The 19,116-nt window shown below is 41.1% G+C and overlaps 1 protein-coding gene across 4 annotated transcripts in view; it reads left to right on the forward strand.

The window, feature by feature from the left end:
- The window catches only part of Nab1 (Ngfi-A binding protein 1), a 39,499-nt gene that overhangs the window by 12,404 nt on the left and 7,979 nt on the right, over nt 1-19,116 (forward strand). For 3 of the 4 annotated variants that reach the window (XM_039084185.2, XM_039084186.2, NM_022856.5), the window contains 4 exons: nt 6,289-6,422; nt 7,729-7,780; nt 16,590-16,679; nt 18,516-18,675. In XM_039084185.2, coding sequence (XP_038940113.1) covers nt 6,289-6,422; nt 7,729-7,780; nt 16,590-16,679; nt 18,516-18,675 — 436 coding nt within the window. Of the gene's footprint in view, nt 1-6,121; nt 6,266-6,288; nt 6,423-7,728; nt 7,781-16,589; nt 16,680-18,515; nt 18,676-19,116 lie in introns of those variants that run through there. The other variant, XM_039084187.2, reaches the window with a different exon arrangement.

Here is a 19,116-nt window from a genome sequence, read left to right on the forward strand (position 1 = left end):
ACGTTGTGTTCCTCACTGGGATAGACTTCTTCAGCTGAGTGTCTTTACAGCAGTCTGTGGCATGGAAAAACACATCTTTATTACTCTTGCTCTTCCAGCTTTCTTTGTTTTGGTTTTCTTTTTTAAGGTTTTGTTAATCTTACATATTTTCCTTCCAAATAAAATTCTAGATACATTTACCAAGTTTCTAAAAAAAAGTGTGATTTTAATTAGAAATGTTTTATGTGTAAGTTAACTTGGTAATAGGTGGGATATTTGTAGTAATGGAATCTATAGATATGTTTTTTCCTATTTAGAAATCTTATTAATTACATTAGTAATTAATTTTATATTTCTTTTAGTTTACATGTATTTTGCACATTTCTTATCTGGCCAGATTCTTGTCTGTTGAGTGTCTATATTACGTATATTTAATTTTTCCTTGCTCTAAGATGTACAGGTTGATGTAAATGAGATTTTTTTTTCTCAGTACATTTTTAATGTATCACCGGGTGAATTTTGTATGTTAATCTTGTTTTCAGCAATTTCACCACCTGGTATTTTAACATAAATGGTTTTGAAGGCTGAAGTTCATGATTACAGAATTGGTTAGCAGGAGTGACTGGAATCACAGGTCTGTAATTTGGTCTCTTTTGGAGTTAGCTTGTGCCGTGATTGGGCCTCATCAAGCTTCCTGCTCACAGGGACCAGTGAGCCATAGGATTCTGATGCTCCTTTGTGCTTTCTTTATTACCTGTAAACAATAAAGGTATCCAGCTGAAAAGCTGTAATTAGTAGGAAAAGACTAACATGTATTGGTGGTTTTAGTTTTATGCCTTAGCCTATCTTTATATAATTTTTAAAGTCTTTCAGATAAAACACAAAGTTAAGAAGAAAACCCATATTTTTATCAAAGTAAAAGTAATTTTTACAATGATTTCATTTTCACTATGAAAAAAATCCTTCTTTATATTAAACAACTCAAAAGAATTATTCTTTTTAAACATTCATTTGTTTACTTACTATATGTAAAGTGTTCTGCCTGTATGTATGCCTACATGTCAGAAGAGGGCATCAGATCTCATTACAGATGGTTGTGAGCCACCATGTGGGTGCTGGAATTGAACTCAGAACCTCTGGAAGAGCAGCTAGTGCTCTTAACTTTGAGCCATCTCTCCCTCCTGTAAAAGAATTCTTCTTGTACTAGGGTTTCACTGCATGCCCTTTGCTTCATTAGCTAAGTAGGGACGGATGAGTAAGGGAGTCCTCAGAGTGAGTGCTGGGTGCCGGAGCTGGAGGCGGAGCTTTGGGAAATCTTCCTCTGAACTTCACCTTGGACAGCTCTTGTTTACTGTGGCTCCAGCATGCAACTGTAACCCAATGGTATGGACGAAGGTACAGGCTACAGAATCCATTTCTCTTAAGCTCTCAGCCTCTCTCAGACCTTGGGGAACACTGGAAGTCTGAAATTATGTGAGAATAAAAAGTAGTGTTATCATGACCTTTCAGGAACCATGAAAATATTAGCTGCTTAAGTCAGAGAAAGACATTTTAGTATTTCTAAATATGTAAGATTAAAATAAATGTCGCCAGTTTATTTTCAGTTTCCAAATAAGGGAATATGTAATTTCCTTGGCTCCATCTAACTGTTCTGAGAATTTTCTTTATAAAAACCCTAGATGCTTTATTTAAATCTTTCAAAGCTAAGTGTTGTCTGTAGTTTCTAATGATTATCAGCACCTCTGACACCTGGGGGGGAGGGGAAATCAATTCTAGCCAAGTCTACAGACTTGGATTTTTTTCTTGTAAACACTTTTGTATTTGTCCCCAAAAGCATTGTATTCTGTACGGTAAAGAATTATATAATAGAACATCGTCCTTCACTTTTACTTTTGAAGTTAAGAATAGATAATTGATGTACACATACACACATATACCCCTGTGCGATGACAAAACTTAAACCATACATACTCTTGGTATGGGACCAGCGCTAAGGGGCATGGGACAGCTGCAGATGTGGTACTAGGAATTTCAGCAGGTAAAACATTACATGTTTCCAGAGGCACAGTTGGAGACAAGAGATGGGAAGGTAGGCAGGCAGTGTGCTTTGGATCTCAAGTCAACGGATGATGAGAAGTAAACTGAAAATTGGAAACAGCAAGGTAGTAGAGAATGTGGACGTAAGCAGAAAGGGCGCAGAAACAGAAGTGCATAAGTAACGTCTACTGCGTGCTGTTTGTTGCAGATAGCATCTTCTGGTGAAAGGACTCTAGAGCTTCAAGATGGAGAAGGAGAGTAGTCAGCAAGTAAATGATAATTCCACTGAAACTCGGTGGGAATATGGCTGCTAAGAAATTAACAAGATAAAATCCTCAGGATCATGAAACAGTGATGCCAAATGTGAGAGGTCAGCTGGGTGGGAGGTCAGCAAGATGAGAGATCAGCTGCTAGATCAGAGGTGAGAGGTCCGCTGGGTAGGACGTCAGCTGCCAGTGCAGAGGTGAGAGGTCAAAGTTGAGATGTTTCAGAAGATCCCAGAAGTTCCAGTCTTGAGAGAAGGAACTGCATCTGGGACACTCACACGAGAACACATTCTGTATAGGTGACAAAATTTTCACTCTCGTGCTGTCAGCCTGACGGTTCTTAGCACCTTAAGGAGTGCCAAGTTTTCCTAAGATGACTTTTAAAAATAATCGTAGGACTTTTAAGGTGGTCTGTTTCTTCTTGAATCACATAGGAAGTTTACATTTTTCTAAACACATTGATTTCATTCATCTTCAAACACTAGCATGGTTATTTATAATTTTTATGACCTAACCTAGTCTATTTGGTCTTTTATCCACCCATTACATTTGCTCCAAAATTCGTGAACAGGTTTTCTTTGAGAACCATAGACAAGGGTCAGTGGGCCCGGTCTGGTCTTCTGTCTTAGTTAGAGTTTCTGTTGCTGTGAAGAGACACTAATACCACAACAACTCTTATAGAGGACATTGAATTTTTAGTCCACTGGCAGCATGCAGGCAGACAAAGTGCTAGAGAGGAGCAGAGAGGTCTACATTTCGATCTGCCGGCTGCAGAAGGGGACCGTGTGCTACATTAGGCTTAGCATATGAAACCTCAAAGCCCAACCCAACAGTGACACACTTCCTCCAGTTAGGTCACAGCTACTCCAATAAGGCCACATCTCCTGATAGTGTCACTCCCTACGGGCCAAGCATTCAAACAAAAGTCTATGGGGGCTGTTCCTCTTCAATCCACCAGAACTGCCTCCTGTATTTTGTGAATAAACTATTGAAACATTCTTGCCTTTGTATGTAGTGTCTGTGGTTGCCATTAAGCTACAATGTTGTGTCTGTGGTTGTTGTTAAGCTACAGTGTTGTGTCTGGGGTTGTCTTTAAGCTACAATATTGTGTCTGTGGTCTCTTCTAAATTAAATTGGGTGTTGGATTCATTAGTATTCCATTGTTCTTATATTTCTGATTCAAGCAGTTGTAGCTCTTGAGTTTTCACTGTTCATGGGTTCATTGTTATTCTTAAAAGCTCAGTATTTTATGTTTTATTTTATAATTACTGTCTCGTGAGTTATTTAGAATTTTGTTTGCTTCTAAACATGAGTGAATCTTCCCTACCCCTGGTTTTTGTTTTTTTGTTTTTTTCTAATTCTTGTTGGATTACATGGTTGGTTCTCTCTACCATGCTGGTCCTGGAGAATGAACTTAGGTAAGAAAGCTTGGTGGCAAGCTCCTTTGCCCACTGGACCATCTCATTGGCCTTGTTTCTCATGTTTAATTTCTTTGACTGAGCTCACATGTCTTAAAAGGTTTAGAAGTTCTTGGAAGGAAATGGCTTCTGATACTACTTATCTGGATTTATTTCTACAATTTAACAGAAGACACAACCAACAGTAATGTCTCAGCCCATTTAGTGTGAGTGAATTAGGGCTTGAGGTCTATGTGAGGATGGAGGATTTGTCTTTTGCTCGTTTCCACATAGCTCTGAAGTTCAGGATAGGTAATGCTCCTTGATGCCTCTGGTAAAGGGCAAGTTTCTAAAGCTTGTGCTTGGAGTTTTGTGGATGGTAGTGACTTAGGGCTCCTCCCTCTGGGGAGCACTGAACCATGTCTCTTGGTCCTTTCACACACTTCCCAGCCTTGTGACACTGTGACTAGTTTGGGCACTCCATCCTTAACTTACTTGCTCTTTGAGCACCGCCATCTTTTACTCTTTTTCTGACTCATCAAGCATTTCTGGTAATGTCCCTGCCATCGAATCTCTGTTTTAGTCAGCCTTTTGTTGTTGTTGTTGTTTTTGGTTTGGTTGGTTTTGGTTTGGGTTAAGTCTTAATTTTTCTGTCCTTAAAATGTCCTGATAAAAGCAACTTTAATGAAGGAAGAGTTTATTTGGGCTCATAGTTCACCATGGTGGGAAGCCAAGTCAGCAGGACTTGAAGCATCTGGTCACATTGTGTTTATAGTCAGGTAGAACAGAGCAGTGAATGCTTAGGGCCAGTTCACTTTCTCCTTTACGTGCATCCTCATCTCAGCTTGGGGAATGGTGCCACCCACAGTTGAATTTTCCTCTCAACTCCAACTAGCCCAGTCAAGATAATCCCTTGCAGGCATGCCTCAAGGCCTGTTCCCCAGATCTCATCTCATTGACAATTGAGATTAACCGTCACAGTTCATCTTATTCTCTGATCAAATAGATGTATAACAAATCAAAAGCCATCTGGATATATACGAAGTAGGTAAAACTTTTTAAAAGATAGAAAGCAACACTGGAAATGATTCTAGGAATGATCTTCCTAGGTGTGTTTATGGTACTGGAGTAGTTTCTCTAAAGGGAAATCGTGGTAGGACATAAAAAGTTAGTGAGTGCTGGTGATATGGCTTAGTGCTTGAAACTGTCTTGCTACTCTTGTAGAGCACTCGAGTTTAGTTCCCAGCATCTATATCAGGCAGCATTCAGTGCCTGTGAAGACAACTTTAGGGGACCTTATACCCTTTTCTGACCTCTGAGTATCTGCATACATGTAACATACATCAGGACAAACATATATAAATAAAAACTAATATTTAAAAATCTTATTAAAATTTAGTGTGTTCTATGATCTAGCAATCCATTTGTTAGTGCTTATGACACATAATTAGATATGCAGGCAAAGATGTACATTTACGAATGTCCTTTTCTCTTCTGCTTATAGTACTAGAACTGGGGTTATGTAGGTGAAGTTGGCTTAAATTATATATTGCTCGTAACTGAAATAATGTTTTACATGTATGACAAAGACAATATTATTATAAAGGATTTTAAAATTATCAGTCAACAGTATTTATTGTGCATTGACCCTGTATCAGGTACTCATGTAAATAAGCCAAGTTTCTGTCAAAAAACATGGTAAAAATAAAATATTCAGAATTATATAGGTGAACAAAAGGGTTGACAGCTCTTAGTGTAGAGAAATAAGAAGTTATTAGCAGTAAAGGTGAGGTGCCTGGGTAGAGAGGAAAGGTGGATGACTAAACTTTTTGATAAAATAAAAAAGAGCTGAACACAGCAGCAGCTTCATACCAGGTATTTCTCCATTTCTTACTGTGACAGCTTTGGAGTGGTACAGAGCAAGACTTAGGGACATCTCTGTGTGTCCAGAGTCACATAGCCATGAGCAGTTGAACAGAACTAGTCCCAGGTCTGTTAACACCAAGCCCTTCTTCCCACCATGACCCACACTGACTAAGGACATTTCTTACTTAATAAAAGTGTATCTTATCTGCCAGCAGTCCCCTGCATCTCCTTGACACAGCTATGGGGAACATACGGGCATATTAACAAGAAGTATTGAATTAAACAAATATAAAAAGTCTAAGAAGTAGCTTTTCCAGTGCCAGTCTGACTTGTCACAACTTTGCTGTTTAAGTGATCTGATTAAGGAACTTTGTGTCAGTGCACATGAGAAACACTGCCAGGCTGTGTATATTCAGGGTTGGCTAAAGAAGGATTGTTACCATTTCATAAATCAATTTTGTTTTTTTTATAAGAGAAATGAGATGAAGAATATCTGTCATTCATAAAGTCCCCTGCCTAGTCAAAAATACAGAATAAACAACTACAGGTAATAAAAGTACGGTATTTTTTTTCCAGATTGTTTGGTCTCTAGAAGACCGGAAGTCAGCTGTCCCTTCTGAAGGCTGGCATGAGCAGAGAGGGGGAGTTTAGGCATTATTTCTTTCTGTAAAGATGCAAGCCTTTCTGTTATCTAATGAAGAAGAGATCCTTACACTTCTGAAAACTTTCTTTTGTGTGTTGAGCTCACGGTTAACGAGGCAGCTGCTCAGCTGTGTGTGAAGGACAATGCCCTGCTGACGAGAAGAGATGAGCTTTTCGCCCTGGCCAGGCAGGTTTCTCGAGAAGTTACCTACAAATACACTTACAGGACCACCAGGTAAGGTGGGCGCCGGGCATTTGCACTGTGGGTAGAGGCAGTTTGGAACATGGCTCATAGATAGACTATAAATGTTTCTGAGAAAGTAAGATTACAACTCATTTAGACCTTTCAAAACATTGTTTCAAAGATATCCTTTTAATTAAATTATTTTAAACTGGAACTTTAAAAAAAATGTTTGTATCAATGGGCACCATTTGCTATTTAAATAGATGATGCACTGTATGATGTTGAAATCAGTTGCTAAATTTAGCTGCTCAAACATTTATTATGCATTCTTACTGAAGACATCCCAAAATCTGGGCTTTGAAATTAATCAACTGTATATAATTTGTCCGCAGTACCCAGTGGAGCTTCTTGATCTTAACAGCAATTTCTGGTTTTTTGCTTAATCCTCTTATACCTCCTCTTTTGAAAGTTATAGTCTCCAGGCCTGTAGAGTTCTTGCCATGGTGTAGACATTCTATGATGTAGACCTGTTCATGTTGACAGGATCTCTCAGCCCTTCAGACAGAGTGATACACCCATTAACAGCCAGACCTGGTGATGGCTGTAGAAAAATGCTTCCTTTGTTAGTTATGGATTCTTGTTTATAGTCTTCTGTTATTAGAAATAATACCACATTAAATAAAATTGCATTTTGCCTATTCCAAGATACACTTTTCATATTTTAGTGTCTTTATAGTGATATATAAGTTAGATTGACTTCTTATAGCTTAGTTGGAAAGAACATATACATATGTATGTGCATATATAGACACACATATATAACTATACATATATATGTACACACACACACACATATATCAAGGTGGTGCCTCAAAGAATGGGATCCCCTAGCACTGATGGTGCCATGCCATATGTATGTTAGTAATTCTGTTGATAGTTTCCAGAAGGAAGACATCCAGGTCAGGTAAGGATGTCTGTGGTATTGGGAGACGGGCACAACTGTCTTATTTCATGCAGTCTGAATTTCAAATGACCATTTTTATCATTATGTTTTAAATGGTTCCTACTGACCTCTAAGGAGACATTCCTTGATGGTTTGTTGTCGTTAGATTGTCGTGAGGTAGCCTCTGGCCAAGTTCTCAGGCCGGAGGCTTTTTACAGCATATAATGGTGTGTAAGTATCCCTTAATATTAGCTTGGAAATGACAGGACAGTCTTTTCCATTTTGTAAATGGTTACTGATGTCATTTTTCTATGTTTTTAGAATCACATATTCTGAGGGAATGTTACAGACTGAAATAATTCAGTAATAACATTGCCTATATTCTCAAGCTTTTTCTTTCTCCCTTCCCTTTAGGTTAAAATGTGGTGAAAGAGATGAATTGTCTCCAAAGAGAATTAAAATGGAGGTATGGATACATGAATTATATTGGTATGCTAATAAGTTTTGCTTTATTTATAATGAGATCATCAAAATAATGTTAAAATTTCCTAGTTCAGGCACAAAAAAATGGCCCTATAATTCAGTAAAAAAGAAAATTTACATCTTAAAAGAAATACAGAATTTGTTATTCTGAAATACTTGTAGTCATCTCAGTGAGTAAACCAAGGAGATTTTTTACATGTTTTTGAGATTTTCTTATTTTTATTTTATGTGTATTGGTGCTTTGCCTGTGTTTATGTCCTGTGCCACATGAGTGCAGTGCCCTGTGGACCAGAAGAGGGTGTTGGATCCCTATAGCTGGGGATGTACCTGGTCATGAGCTACTTTGTCAATACTAGGAATTGAACCCATGTCCTCTGGAAGAACAGCCAATGCACTTCAACACTGAACCATTCCTCTGGTCTCTTCCCCCAGAAGAATCTTAAAAGGAAACTGTGTTGACTACACTGATACTTAGTATATTGATTTACAAATTAATTTATTAATTTGCAAGTTAGCGTCTTCTAGACTGGAAAATCCTCATTGGTTGAACAGCTCTTTCCTCTCTGGTTATTAGCCATCAGGTCCCTCAGGAGTTGACTTTTTCTGTGTTATTCTCAGGAACCAACAGCTCAGTAGCTACAATCCTGGAAACATTATTGTATTACAACCTTTCCCAAGGGACTCTGGTTGAAACTATTATTATCATTTTAACTTGGGAGTGGTAAGATGCAAACAGAACAAGAAAACATGCATCTCTTAGGGTTCTTGAGGTACAGATAGCTTCAGAACTACTCCTTCTCAGTTGGGTTGCATGTCTAAGTCTAGCTTACGGCAGAGTGAAAGTTACAATCGCAGTCCCCCCTCTCATCCTTCCCTCTCAAGTGTGGATATAGACATGGACTCTCTGGTCTACCCCATTATTTAATGTCAGGTTCTAGCAGGTCAGCTATAGCTGACCACCCCAGCTATCTATCACCACGCTATCCTTTCTTAATGTCTGTATGGCAGAACCCTTCATTGTACTAAGCCAGAATTATCTTGTAAAACATACATTTTTCTCGCTTTAACCCCAGTGGCTTTCCATACCTATGAGGAAACCTAACATGGGAGGTGTCTGGGACCCTCACAGTCTGGCTCTGGCTTGCTTCTGGTCTGTGCTCTTTAACATTTCTGTTCCGACTAGTTCACCTGCACAGACTAATAGCAGCCCATGGCTGGGATTGATGAGTTCAGTGTTCTCAGCATCCACCACCGTATTCCAGCCAAGGCGGCCATGGCTTGGAGGGGGGCTTATGTACCCCAAATCACACTCTGGCTGTTGTCCAGCTTGCTTCATAGCACTTATGATTATGAATTCTTTAATGTTTGTGTTTAATTTAGAAATGGTCTGCCCTGCTAGAGAAGAATAGGGCTCTTACCTATGTGTCTCCTCCCATACAGTGAGTCATGACTTGGTCTGCTCTTAATGTCCGCCCTACGGTTTTATACTGAAATGTGGTCATGGCTACCTCTGGAGCTGCCTTTATTGCTTTTTGGTTGCACGAATCTTTTCTTGAACCTCTCAATGGCCCTGAGCTGAAACTTAAGCAACTTCTTTCTGTAGCGATTTGAGTTTATCATTAGAAACTGGAGAGACTGTCGGGTCATTATCTTACCTGTGAAATTTCAATCCCTTGACATATATCCTGAAGAGAAGTCGTTCAGAATGGTTGGCTCATTTTATTAGGGTCATGAAGCCACTTGAATAGGTGAATGGTTTCGATTTAGAATTAAAACAACCGCAGTTGCCTTTCCCTGTAAAAATCTTAGCCCTTCCTAACAAGGCTAGCGACAGACTCTCTCAAGTGTCCCATGCATATACTGGACTCCTAACTTGTTCCTAGAAATAAACACAATCCTTACCTTGAACACTAAATCATGTTCTATCGTTTTCCTTACAGTTTTGGGTTTGGTTAGTTTTGTAAAAGTACTCAGGCTTCGCTACCATTCTCTTCAAAGTGTTCTCTGTGCATAATCCATGTCACTCAGAGTCCCAGTCTGTAAGTCTAGCATTGTCCTTGCCAGGTTCTGTTCTGTGTTCTGAGTATGTTTGGGTGTTGGGGCTGTCCACGTGCTTGCAGAAGCTGATGCTGGGGTGGGTGGTGTTGGCTCTCATGAGGTCTGCTCCCTGTAACACTTGTCACCAAGATTAGTGCCTTCCATGAGGCAGCTGTGGCATCAGAGTGTGCGAGGGGTGAGTAGGGCCTCCCCTGGAAAGTTTCAGTTGAGCTGGGTTTTAAAGGTAGGAATGCCAGGGGTTATTTAGGGTGACATTCAGGAGAGACAGATGGAACAAAAATACCAATCGGGTTTAGAAAAGCAGTATTTGTTTAGCAATATTCCCGACACCAAGAACCTCACAAGGAAACCTGGAATCAGAAAGACTTTAGAACTCTGTGAGCCTATTTTTACTCTCACTTTAATAAACGTTTTTGTGCTTCTCAGCTTATTCCTTATTTGAAGATAGTAACATAAAGACAGATGTAGGACAGATTTCCAATTGCCTGGGCCGAAATTAATTCAAGGACTACTTCTCTCCCTTGCTCCAAAATTTGCTCCAACTGCCAGTAAGCACACAGACCAAGTTGCTCACCTGTTTCCATGATTAACACATTTGCAGAGAACAACACAATGTCATATCCAGTCCAGTAGGGAAGGAAACAATTTTGTGTGCTGTTGTCAGTGCCTTAGGATGTACTAGTAAGGCAGTGCCATGTCCAAGGGCGGTCTGATCTCTTCCTGTGGCTGAAGGCACGTCTCTCAGATCCACACCGTAGGGGTTGGGTGCAGTAAATGAAGAACTCACCTCACTATCTCCCCTGAGACAACACTGTTCTCCCATCATGATGGCTGTAACAAGTCAACCAGACTGTGTAAAAATATGTCTTTTGTTCTTAAATCATGTTAGATGGTGAAATATGTAGAGATTTTGAACATTATTTCTTCAATTTCTAAAGTAAATAAGATAATCACAGAGACCCTTCCTGCTTGAGTGAGCCTTAGCGAAAGCACATAAAAGTGGACAGGTCCGGGGAAAGCCCCTCTCCAAGCCCCGTGCAACAGTGAGTCAGGCTTGGTAACACTTCTGCAGGGTTGAACAACTGCAGAAAACCCACCTCTAGCTAAACCAAGAGTGAACTGCGTGGTTTTATTCTTATTTTTACCTAGGGACCCTAAAGCATGCAGCTGTGGGACAATCATAATGAGGATGATTTTGTAAATCATGCTATTATGTGCCTGTCCTCACAGACCTTCTTGTGTATGCTTTATGACGTCCATTTCACAGACATGGAAGACCCAGAGTTGCCATGTTGCTATCCAGTGCAAGAACCAGGGTTTCCAGCTCGTGTCTTACATCTGAGCTCCAGACAGTACCTTTCTGGGTGAAATGAGTATTCGCAAAACACCTCCTGCACACACCAGTTCTGTCGGACTTAGAATCTTCTTTCCGCTCTGTGGTTATGAAGGAAAAAGTGTGTGTAGGACTGGCGGTCTCTCATGAAGGCAAGGACAGTTACTGTTTTCTAATCTAAGGATGACTGCCTGGTAAAAACTGTAAGATTTGAGTAGAAAATTTAATAGTGGAGACTATAAAATATATTACTATGAAAGAGAGCTTTCTGTTCAGAGTGAGTATAAAGAGTACATTGGAAAGATATCCACAGAAGGTAGTCTGACTTATTTATACTCTCCTATGACAAGGTCAGGATGGCTTGACTGGCCAGCATGAGCTGAGGAGTTACGAGCCAGAATTCCTGGATGTCTTATTACTGGTTAAAAGGAGAGTCAGCTGGTAACCTTTGTTTTTGGTTTAAGAACAAACTGTCATTATCTCCAGTAATGGTAGTGTCATAAGGAGCTTCTTAGAGAGACTGCTGAAGACCACTGACTGCGTGGATGGACTGTGTACTGTGTCCGCTTTCATGCTACTTTTCTTCATTTGCCAGAACGGCTAGGAAGAGGACAGACAGGAGGGGTGACGACTCTGTCCCTGTGGACTGGAGAGGGCAGGACAGACATGAGGGGTGACAACTCTGTCCCTGTGGAGTGGAGTGCAGGACAGACAGGAGGGGTGACGACTCTGTCCCTGTGGACTGGAGAGTACGCAGCTGGACGGATGAATTGAATTTGTTAACAGACCAGAAAGTCTTGAGAACTGGGTCTGAACAAGAAAGAGGAAACATCTGCCAACCAGCTGCTCTGGGGCAGTGGGGAGTGAGAGGCAGGGTCAGAATATCCACCTACACTGTGACTAAGCTCGAGAAAGGAAAGCCGGTGGAGTCTGAAGCAGGCTCTTCTCTCTGGATCAGAAAAGCAGAAACAGTACAATCTGCTATTCATACAGAAAGCGTGAATAGAAAAAGGGGGAAATGCACACATGGGGTTAAGAACATCTGCCATCACCCAGCACTCCAAAACAGCAAGGCAGCTTTCTGGGGCTCGGTGGAAAGAGGGGAGACCGAAGCAGTGAGACTGATTAGGTCACAAACAGCTTCCAAACATGTATCTTATTTTCTCATTGCTGAGACCAGAGTCTCATCACCAAGGGAACACTGTGATTAATGGCAGCATGTGGCATGGAGAGAAACCGCTCATAGCATGATACAGCGGGTGCCCTGAAAGAGGGCTCCAGAGCCCCCAAATAAGCTCTGTACCAAATATAGCAACTACCAAGCTATTCCTCTACCAATATACGAGTATCTTGGAGATGTTCTCCCTGTTGATTCTCTGTTGAATATGCCAGACACCCTGTTTCTTATCACAAACAATGAAGTACTAACCCCCCATTTTCCAGAATGCTTTTCTGTCCAGAGTCGAAGTTTCGCTCCCCAGCTTTGCAGTATTCTCATGGCTGAATAGTCCTGACCATGAAGGCACTCATGACAAGATTTGCCATCTGCGTAGTTCATTTAATAGGCACAACCCTCCCCTGGGCAGGCGAAGCAGGTGATACAATCTCCATGGAAAAATTGAGAATGCTGTAGACGATGCGGCTGACTTACTGAGACCACACATCTGGTCGTAACACAAGAAAACTGGCTAGCTTTTTCCTCCTTCACAAGCCTCTTCAAACAGCATTCAAGATACTGCGGCATCTGGGGCTCCCGTCAGCAGCTCCACCCACAACATACGGTTGAGCTGATGGCTGTTGTAAGTCTCCAGCCCTGACTTCATTTTATACAGGGAAGTCATGGCAGCCCTTAGAAAAAGATGTCTCTGCCTGCATCAATCCATTTTCTATGTCCCCTTGTAATCTATGCCTGGCCCTGTAGCCTTTATTGTAGTGAGTATCCCCAATGTCCTTCTAGGCCACTGTCATCCATCTTCACCACAGACATTGACCAAGTATCAGCTGTGTCTAGTGTAGCCTTTCTAAAATATGGCCTGGCAGTGTTCTCCGAGAGCATCAATGGCTTCTTTTTACCATTTAAATAAAGGGGATATTTACTTTGTTTAAGATAAGATTTAGATTTCATAGCATTGTGTATAAGGCTCCACAGAATCTGGCAGTGCCTGTCTAGCTTCACTGGACCCTTCCTTAAGGTACTCCTAAGTGTAACTGTGATAAGCTATGTGCAGCCCATTGCTTACCCTCAGGCATTTATCTAAGCCACCGTCTTTCTGAAGAACTCCTTCCTTTCAGCTTTATTCCCTCCCTCCTTCCCTCTCCCTTTCTCTCTCTCTCTCTCTCTCTCTCTCTCTCTCTCTCTCTCTCTCTCTCTCTCTCTCTCTCTCTCCCCCTCCCGCCCCCTCCCCCTCTGTCCCTCTCTCCAGTGTTCTGGGTCTCTGATCAATGGCCTCTGTGGACTGCTCGCCAAGGTGTGGCACCATGCCTTCCCTAGCTGCTGCTGTATCCCCAAGTGCTTCTAGATTTCCATTGTACTTTTCAGCAAAATATTCCCCTATCGGTATACCCAACATTTTCTTGCTGGTTAGAGTTTTAAGTATATGGCGCCCCACTCATCCGTGGGGAGTTATACTATACCTAAAACACGTTCTTTTCCTCTACATAACAAAGGAATGGGTAAGTCACCTATACTGGGATGTTTTATGTTAATTAACCTGGTGGCTTTGGGGCAGACCATTCTAAATGGAAGAAGCATTTTGTGTGGGTAATTCATATGTGCCAAGTACTGAGGCGCAAAGTATTTATTTTGCACTTTTCTGTTTCCCTAAAAATGACTGTGTAAATTAGCCTCCAGGCTGCTATAGTGTCCCTCTTACAAATGGGACAATATATACTCAGAGGCAAAATGATTATGTTCCACATCCCAGGATTAGCAATAGCAAAACTTCAAACCCAATATAAATTACAAAGTTCTAGTCAGTTCTCATGAAAAATAGCTATTTTTATAGTCAAGTGTCAGAAATACCCTCACATTAGGGCAGAATGCACCGAGCTTAGGCTTGGAGCTGATGTCTGTTGCTGTAGAACAGGGGAAACGAGCATTGTTTGTGAGGGTTAGGTAGAAAATGCCTTTGAAATGGGAACCAGTACAGTTTGGGCTTCTGAATGCTAGCAGGGCTGTTGCTGGGCAATCTCCTTGATGCTTGATCCAAGTCTACTTTGAGCTTAAAGGAAGGTTTGCTCCAATGGAGACTGGAATTGTAGGAGTAAAAGAAAATCTTAGAAGAAAAATGGAATAACCAAGAGAATGGTTTATTTTCATGCTCTTTTATGAGTTGACTCTAGCTTACCTACTGGGTCAGTGTATATATTCCATACAGCAGTGTAGGAGCTAGAAAGGCAAGAACCTTCAATACTCAGAAAGTACAGTTGGATATCTTCATATCCAACATGAAGCTGTCTCACAGTGTCAAAGTTACTCACTTTTTACTGCCAATCATGTGTTTCATGTCTGACCTCAAACAACAGATAATTAGCTCATTGTAGTTGCAGTGCCTTTAATCCCAGCCCTTGGAGCCAAGGCAGAAAGGCTAGGAGTTCAAGGCCAACCTGAGCTACAACCTGGGCTGTAAGATGAGACCATCTCAACACTGTAAAATTTTTAATTAAAAATAAAATAAAATAAAAAAAATTAAAATAAAATAAAAATTAGATGTTATTTAGGAACTTGATTTGGTAGATTAAATATTTGAAAGCATGGCACGTAAAGACAATAATGGGAGACAGTTTCAAGACAATATTTTATAATCTCTAATGAAATAAAACATTTTATTAATCACCACATCTTTTTCTCCTAAGTTACTGTAATAGTTTTGTTCTTTAATTGATAACCCTGTGTTAGAAGCATATAGCTGATCTTACAAAGGGAAAGCTGCATTGGTAATGAGTGTTTCTGTAAGGAGACCCGAATGGCCTTCCTTAAGGCTTCCTTACTAAAGCCATCATAGTTGCCCATAGCTGTATATATAACAGCAAACAGGCAGCTAAAAAGGAACTTAAAATTAATGGTGGGTGGGTTTCCCCAGATGCACATGACATGAACTGATGTAGCAGACAGGTTGCCCTGGCATAGAATGCCCTCCAAACCCTCTCCATAAGTGCCATACTCCATAAGTATGATAGTATTCCACAGGAATCCTATGTTACTGTTATCACTGTGCAGCTGTCACGGCCCTTCTCCCCACAGAGACTAGCTCAGGAAGACAGGTACTTTAGGTTAATGTAGGTTCATCCTGTCAATGGGGACTCAAGGACAGGACTGGGAGATTCAAGTTAGGTGGCAATTTAATTGTTTTCTTTTACTTTAGGTCTTTACCAGATAGATTACAAACAAACAATAAAAACTGTGGCAATGTGGCTATTTACTGAATTTCTAAAACAAACTCCCTTTTGGACATTACAAAATCATGGTACAAATCATACTACACAAGCTTATGCAGCTGTCAAATATAAACCAGAGGGTAAGACACAAGCTCATGTATTGATTTGGTAGATTAAATATTTGAAAGCATGGCATATAAAGACCACAGTGGGAGACTGTAATATATTAATTTTTATATGTCAAAGCAAAAATAATTAACAAAAAATATTTTTAAAAGTCCAGCAGTTCCCAGTCCCAGCAGGGAAAGTCACACTGGATGAAGCACATAAACCATCCAAGCGAGGCCTTTAACCACTGGTTCTTAACCTGTAGGTCAGGAACCCTTTGGGAGTAAAATGACCCTTCCACAGGGGTCACATATCAGATATCCTGCATGTCACATACTTTCTAAGATTTATAACTGTAGCAAAATTACAGTTGTGAAGTATCAACAATGTAATTGTATGGTTGGGGGTCACCACAACATGAGGTGTTGAAGGGTGGCATCATTAGGAAAGTTGAGGACCACTGCTACAGTGTTAGAAGACAGCAAGGGTGGCTTCCTGCCTCTTGACGTTTTTTGTACTAGATAGTCAAAACTATAGAAAAATGCTATTTTCATGGAAATACTTCAGTGCTTTTCATAAAACTAGAAGTAGGAAATGTCTCCAAGTGTCTAGTGTGAGAAGGTGAGCGCGGGAAGGGGTGAGCGTGCGAGGGGGTAAGTAGGTGAATCTGGGAGCGGGTAAACGTGAGAACATGTGAGCATGTGAGCTAGTTGAGTGGGTGAGCAGGTGAGCATGGGGGTGGAGTGAGCATGTGTGTGTGGGGGCGGGTGCTAGTTGGGACTCTTGGTGACTTAAAAGATTGAAATGCAATATTCTACATTAAGATCTCAGATCATTTAATACTCAGGGCAGAGTGTTGTTTTTGCTTTGTGTGGTAAAAAGTCTGAACATCCAGTCCTTATGATCTGCCCCACAGGATGGATTTCCGGACTTCCAGGAATCTGTGCCAACACTCTTCCAGCAGGCCAGAGCCAAAAGTGAAGAGCTTGCAGGTCTCAGTTCACAGGTAATGCACCTGCAGTGGACCGTTGTTGTAGCTGTAGGTTGGGGGTAGGTGGGAGCTTCAGCTAGCTTCCGCATGAGGTTTGTGACTATTGAGTTTGTTTCTGGTTGTTGTTGAATGTCTTCTGCTCCTCAGCTTTATCTGTATGATTGGAGGAACATCTTGGTTTCATTTGGTTCATGAACAGAATCTGATAAGACGTTACTTATTCTCTGTAATTCTGTAGGAAGTGACACGTTCTTTGAGTATCTGGGAAAATAGCCATTTTGGTACAACTCTTAGGTAAAATAGCACAAGATCTCAATAACATATTGTCAGCATTGCCACTCTCACCCCATTTAAAGCATTACCGAAGAGTTGTTGTTGTGTGTGGTTTGGGATGATTGTATTGATTTCTGTGTATATGTGAGGGGGTGCATGCTTGTGTGGGTACACCTGTTTATAGAGGCCAGACGGAAGCCTTGGGTGTCGTTTCTCAGCCTCCGTCCACCTTGATTTTGTAAGACAGGGCTCTCATTGGACTTGTTCTTATTTGTTGTGCTAGCTGGCTGCAGAGCCCCAGGGACCCACCCGGATCTGCCTCCCCACTGCTCTTCCTGTGGGCGCCGGGGTTTGAACTCAGTTTCTAGGCTTATGCAGCCAGTACTGGGTGCCGCAATAGCCATCTTCCTACCCCAAAATCTTAGTAAATTTTTAACTATGTATGTGCTCAGAAATGTCCATTCTCAAAGTCCTTGTGTGAATGCCCCTTTTAGACAGAACTGCAGCCCTGTTTGCAGGCCCATGTGGTGTTGCCAAACCTTGCTACTGGAGAAGAGAGTGAAGGCTGTGTTTCCCTCCCACAATGGCCTACCGAAATATCCTCAGTTAACTGGTTGAAACGAAGCCATTGCTACCTTTGATCTGGTTTATACCTATTTAGAAAAGTAGTAAGGGCATTTCTCCTATTTTTTAATCCATTATGTGTTCCCCCTATTGATTTTTAAAATTGTGAATCATGACTTTTGTAACCAATTTTATAGAGTGGCATTCTTATAGTACTTTTATATAACACGGTAATGAATCATATCTGCATTTTGACTATTACTTCATTGGCAAATGTCATAGATACACTGCTCTGAATACCACATGCAAGTAATTTAGAGCCATCATAGGAAAGGAGCTTCCGAAACATATGCAGAGGTGACTTCATATGTCACACGCCAGCCTCGTGTTCTAAACACGTCCATCTATGCTTGCTTGGCAAATGCTGCTTCACTCTGGGACAGCGGCAGAGATCCTCGCTGGCAGGGATGTGTCTCTGCATAATTTGCATTGTTTAATTTTGGTGGGAGGTGTGTTTGTCTTGTTCTTCTAGACAAGCATTTTACACCTTTTCTCCTCCAAGCAGGCTGTCATCACAGCAGAATCCGGGTAGCGCCAAATCCTAAAATAAAATGCCAGGATTTCACCCTGTGCTCAAAGCAGTTGACAGCAGATGTTGTGGGTGCTCTTGGGCTCCTTTTTTCCTCCTCCTTTACTTTCTTTTCCTTTTTTTTTTTTTTTTAAGAAAGAAGGGGAAATCCTTTAAAGGACTCAGAACCTTGGGAAACCAAGTGAAGGTTACATTGGCTTTGGGTTTACATAGAATTCTCTTTATGGGACTGAAAAGAAACCTTTTGAATAAAAGGCTTCTTACATAACACAAACATTTATTCATATTTATGGAGGCAGTCACCTACAAGGAAGTATTAGCTTTTTAATAAATACTAAATGCATTTGCTGGTGTCTTACCGTAGGCCATTGAGAAATCTAGAATGCTGTAGTCACTGCATGTGCTTTTGCTTTCTGTACTCGCAGGCTGAGAAGGGGATGGCAAAGCAAATGGAGCTCCTGTGTGCCCAGGCCGGCTATGAGAGGCTGCAGCAGGAGAGGAGACTCATGGCCGGGCTCTACAGGCAGAGCTCTGGAGAGCAGAGCCCTGATGGCGGCCTTCCTTCTGATGGCTCCGATGGACAAGGTGTGTCTCTGCTGTGACTGATCTTCAGAGCCACGTGCCTTTCAAAGACAAATGGGGAGAATGGATGAGGCTGAAAGCTTGATGCTTTGAAAGGATTATATCTGAAAATCCATTCACACTAGTCTCTTTTCAAAGGAGAATATTCATCCTGCATCCAGTGTATTTTAATTTTTAAAAATCCCTAAATTTTATTATTCTTATACTAGAGTTTGTACATGTGTCTTGTAGAGGGTTGGTCAGAATAGGGATGTGAGTAGACAGCCCATTTCCCCAAAGGAACAGATTCCATCAAAGACGCTTCTTTGCTGCTAGCACCTGTTTCCCTGTGGTGCTGGGATTGAACGTAGGGCCCTCGCTGAGGCACACCTTCACCTTTCCAGAATGATCAAATCATCTTTCTTTAAACTTCAAAACTCAATATGTCTAACACAAGACTGTGTT

Source organism: Rattus norvegicus, chromosome 9, assembly GCF_036323735.1.
Source record: "Rattus norvegicus strain BN/NHsdMcwi chromosome 9, GRCr8, whole genome shotgun sequence".
Taxonomy (NCBI): domain Eukaryota; kingdom Metazoa; phylum Chordata; class Mammalia; order Rodentia; family Muridae; genus Rattus; species Rattus norvegicus.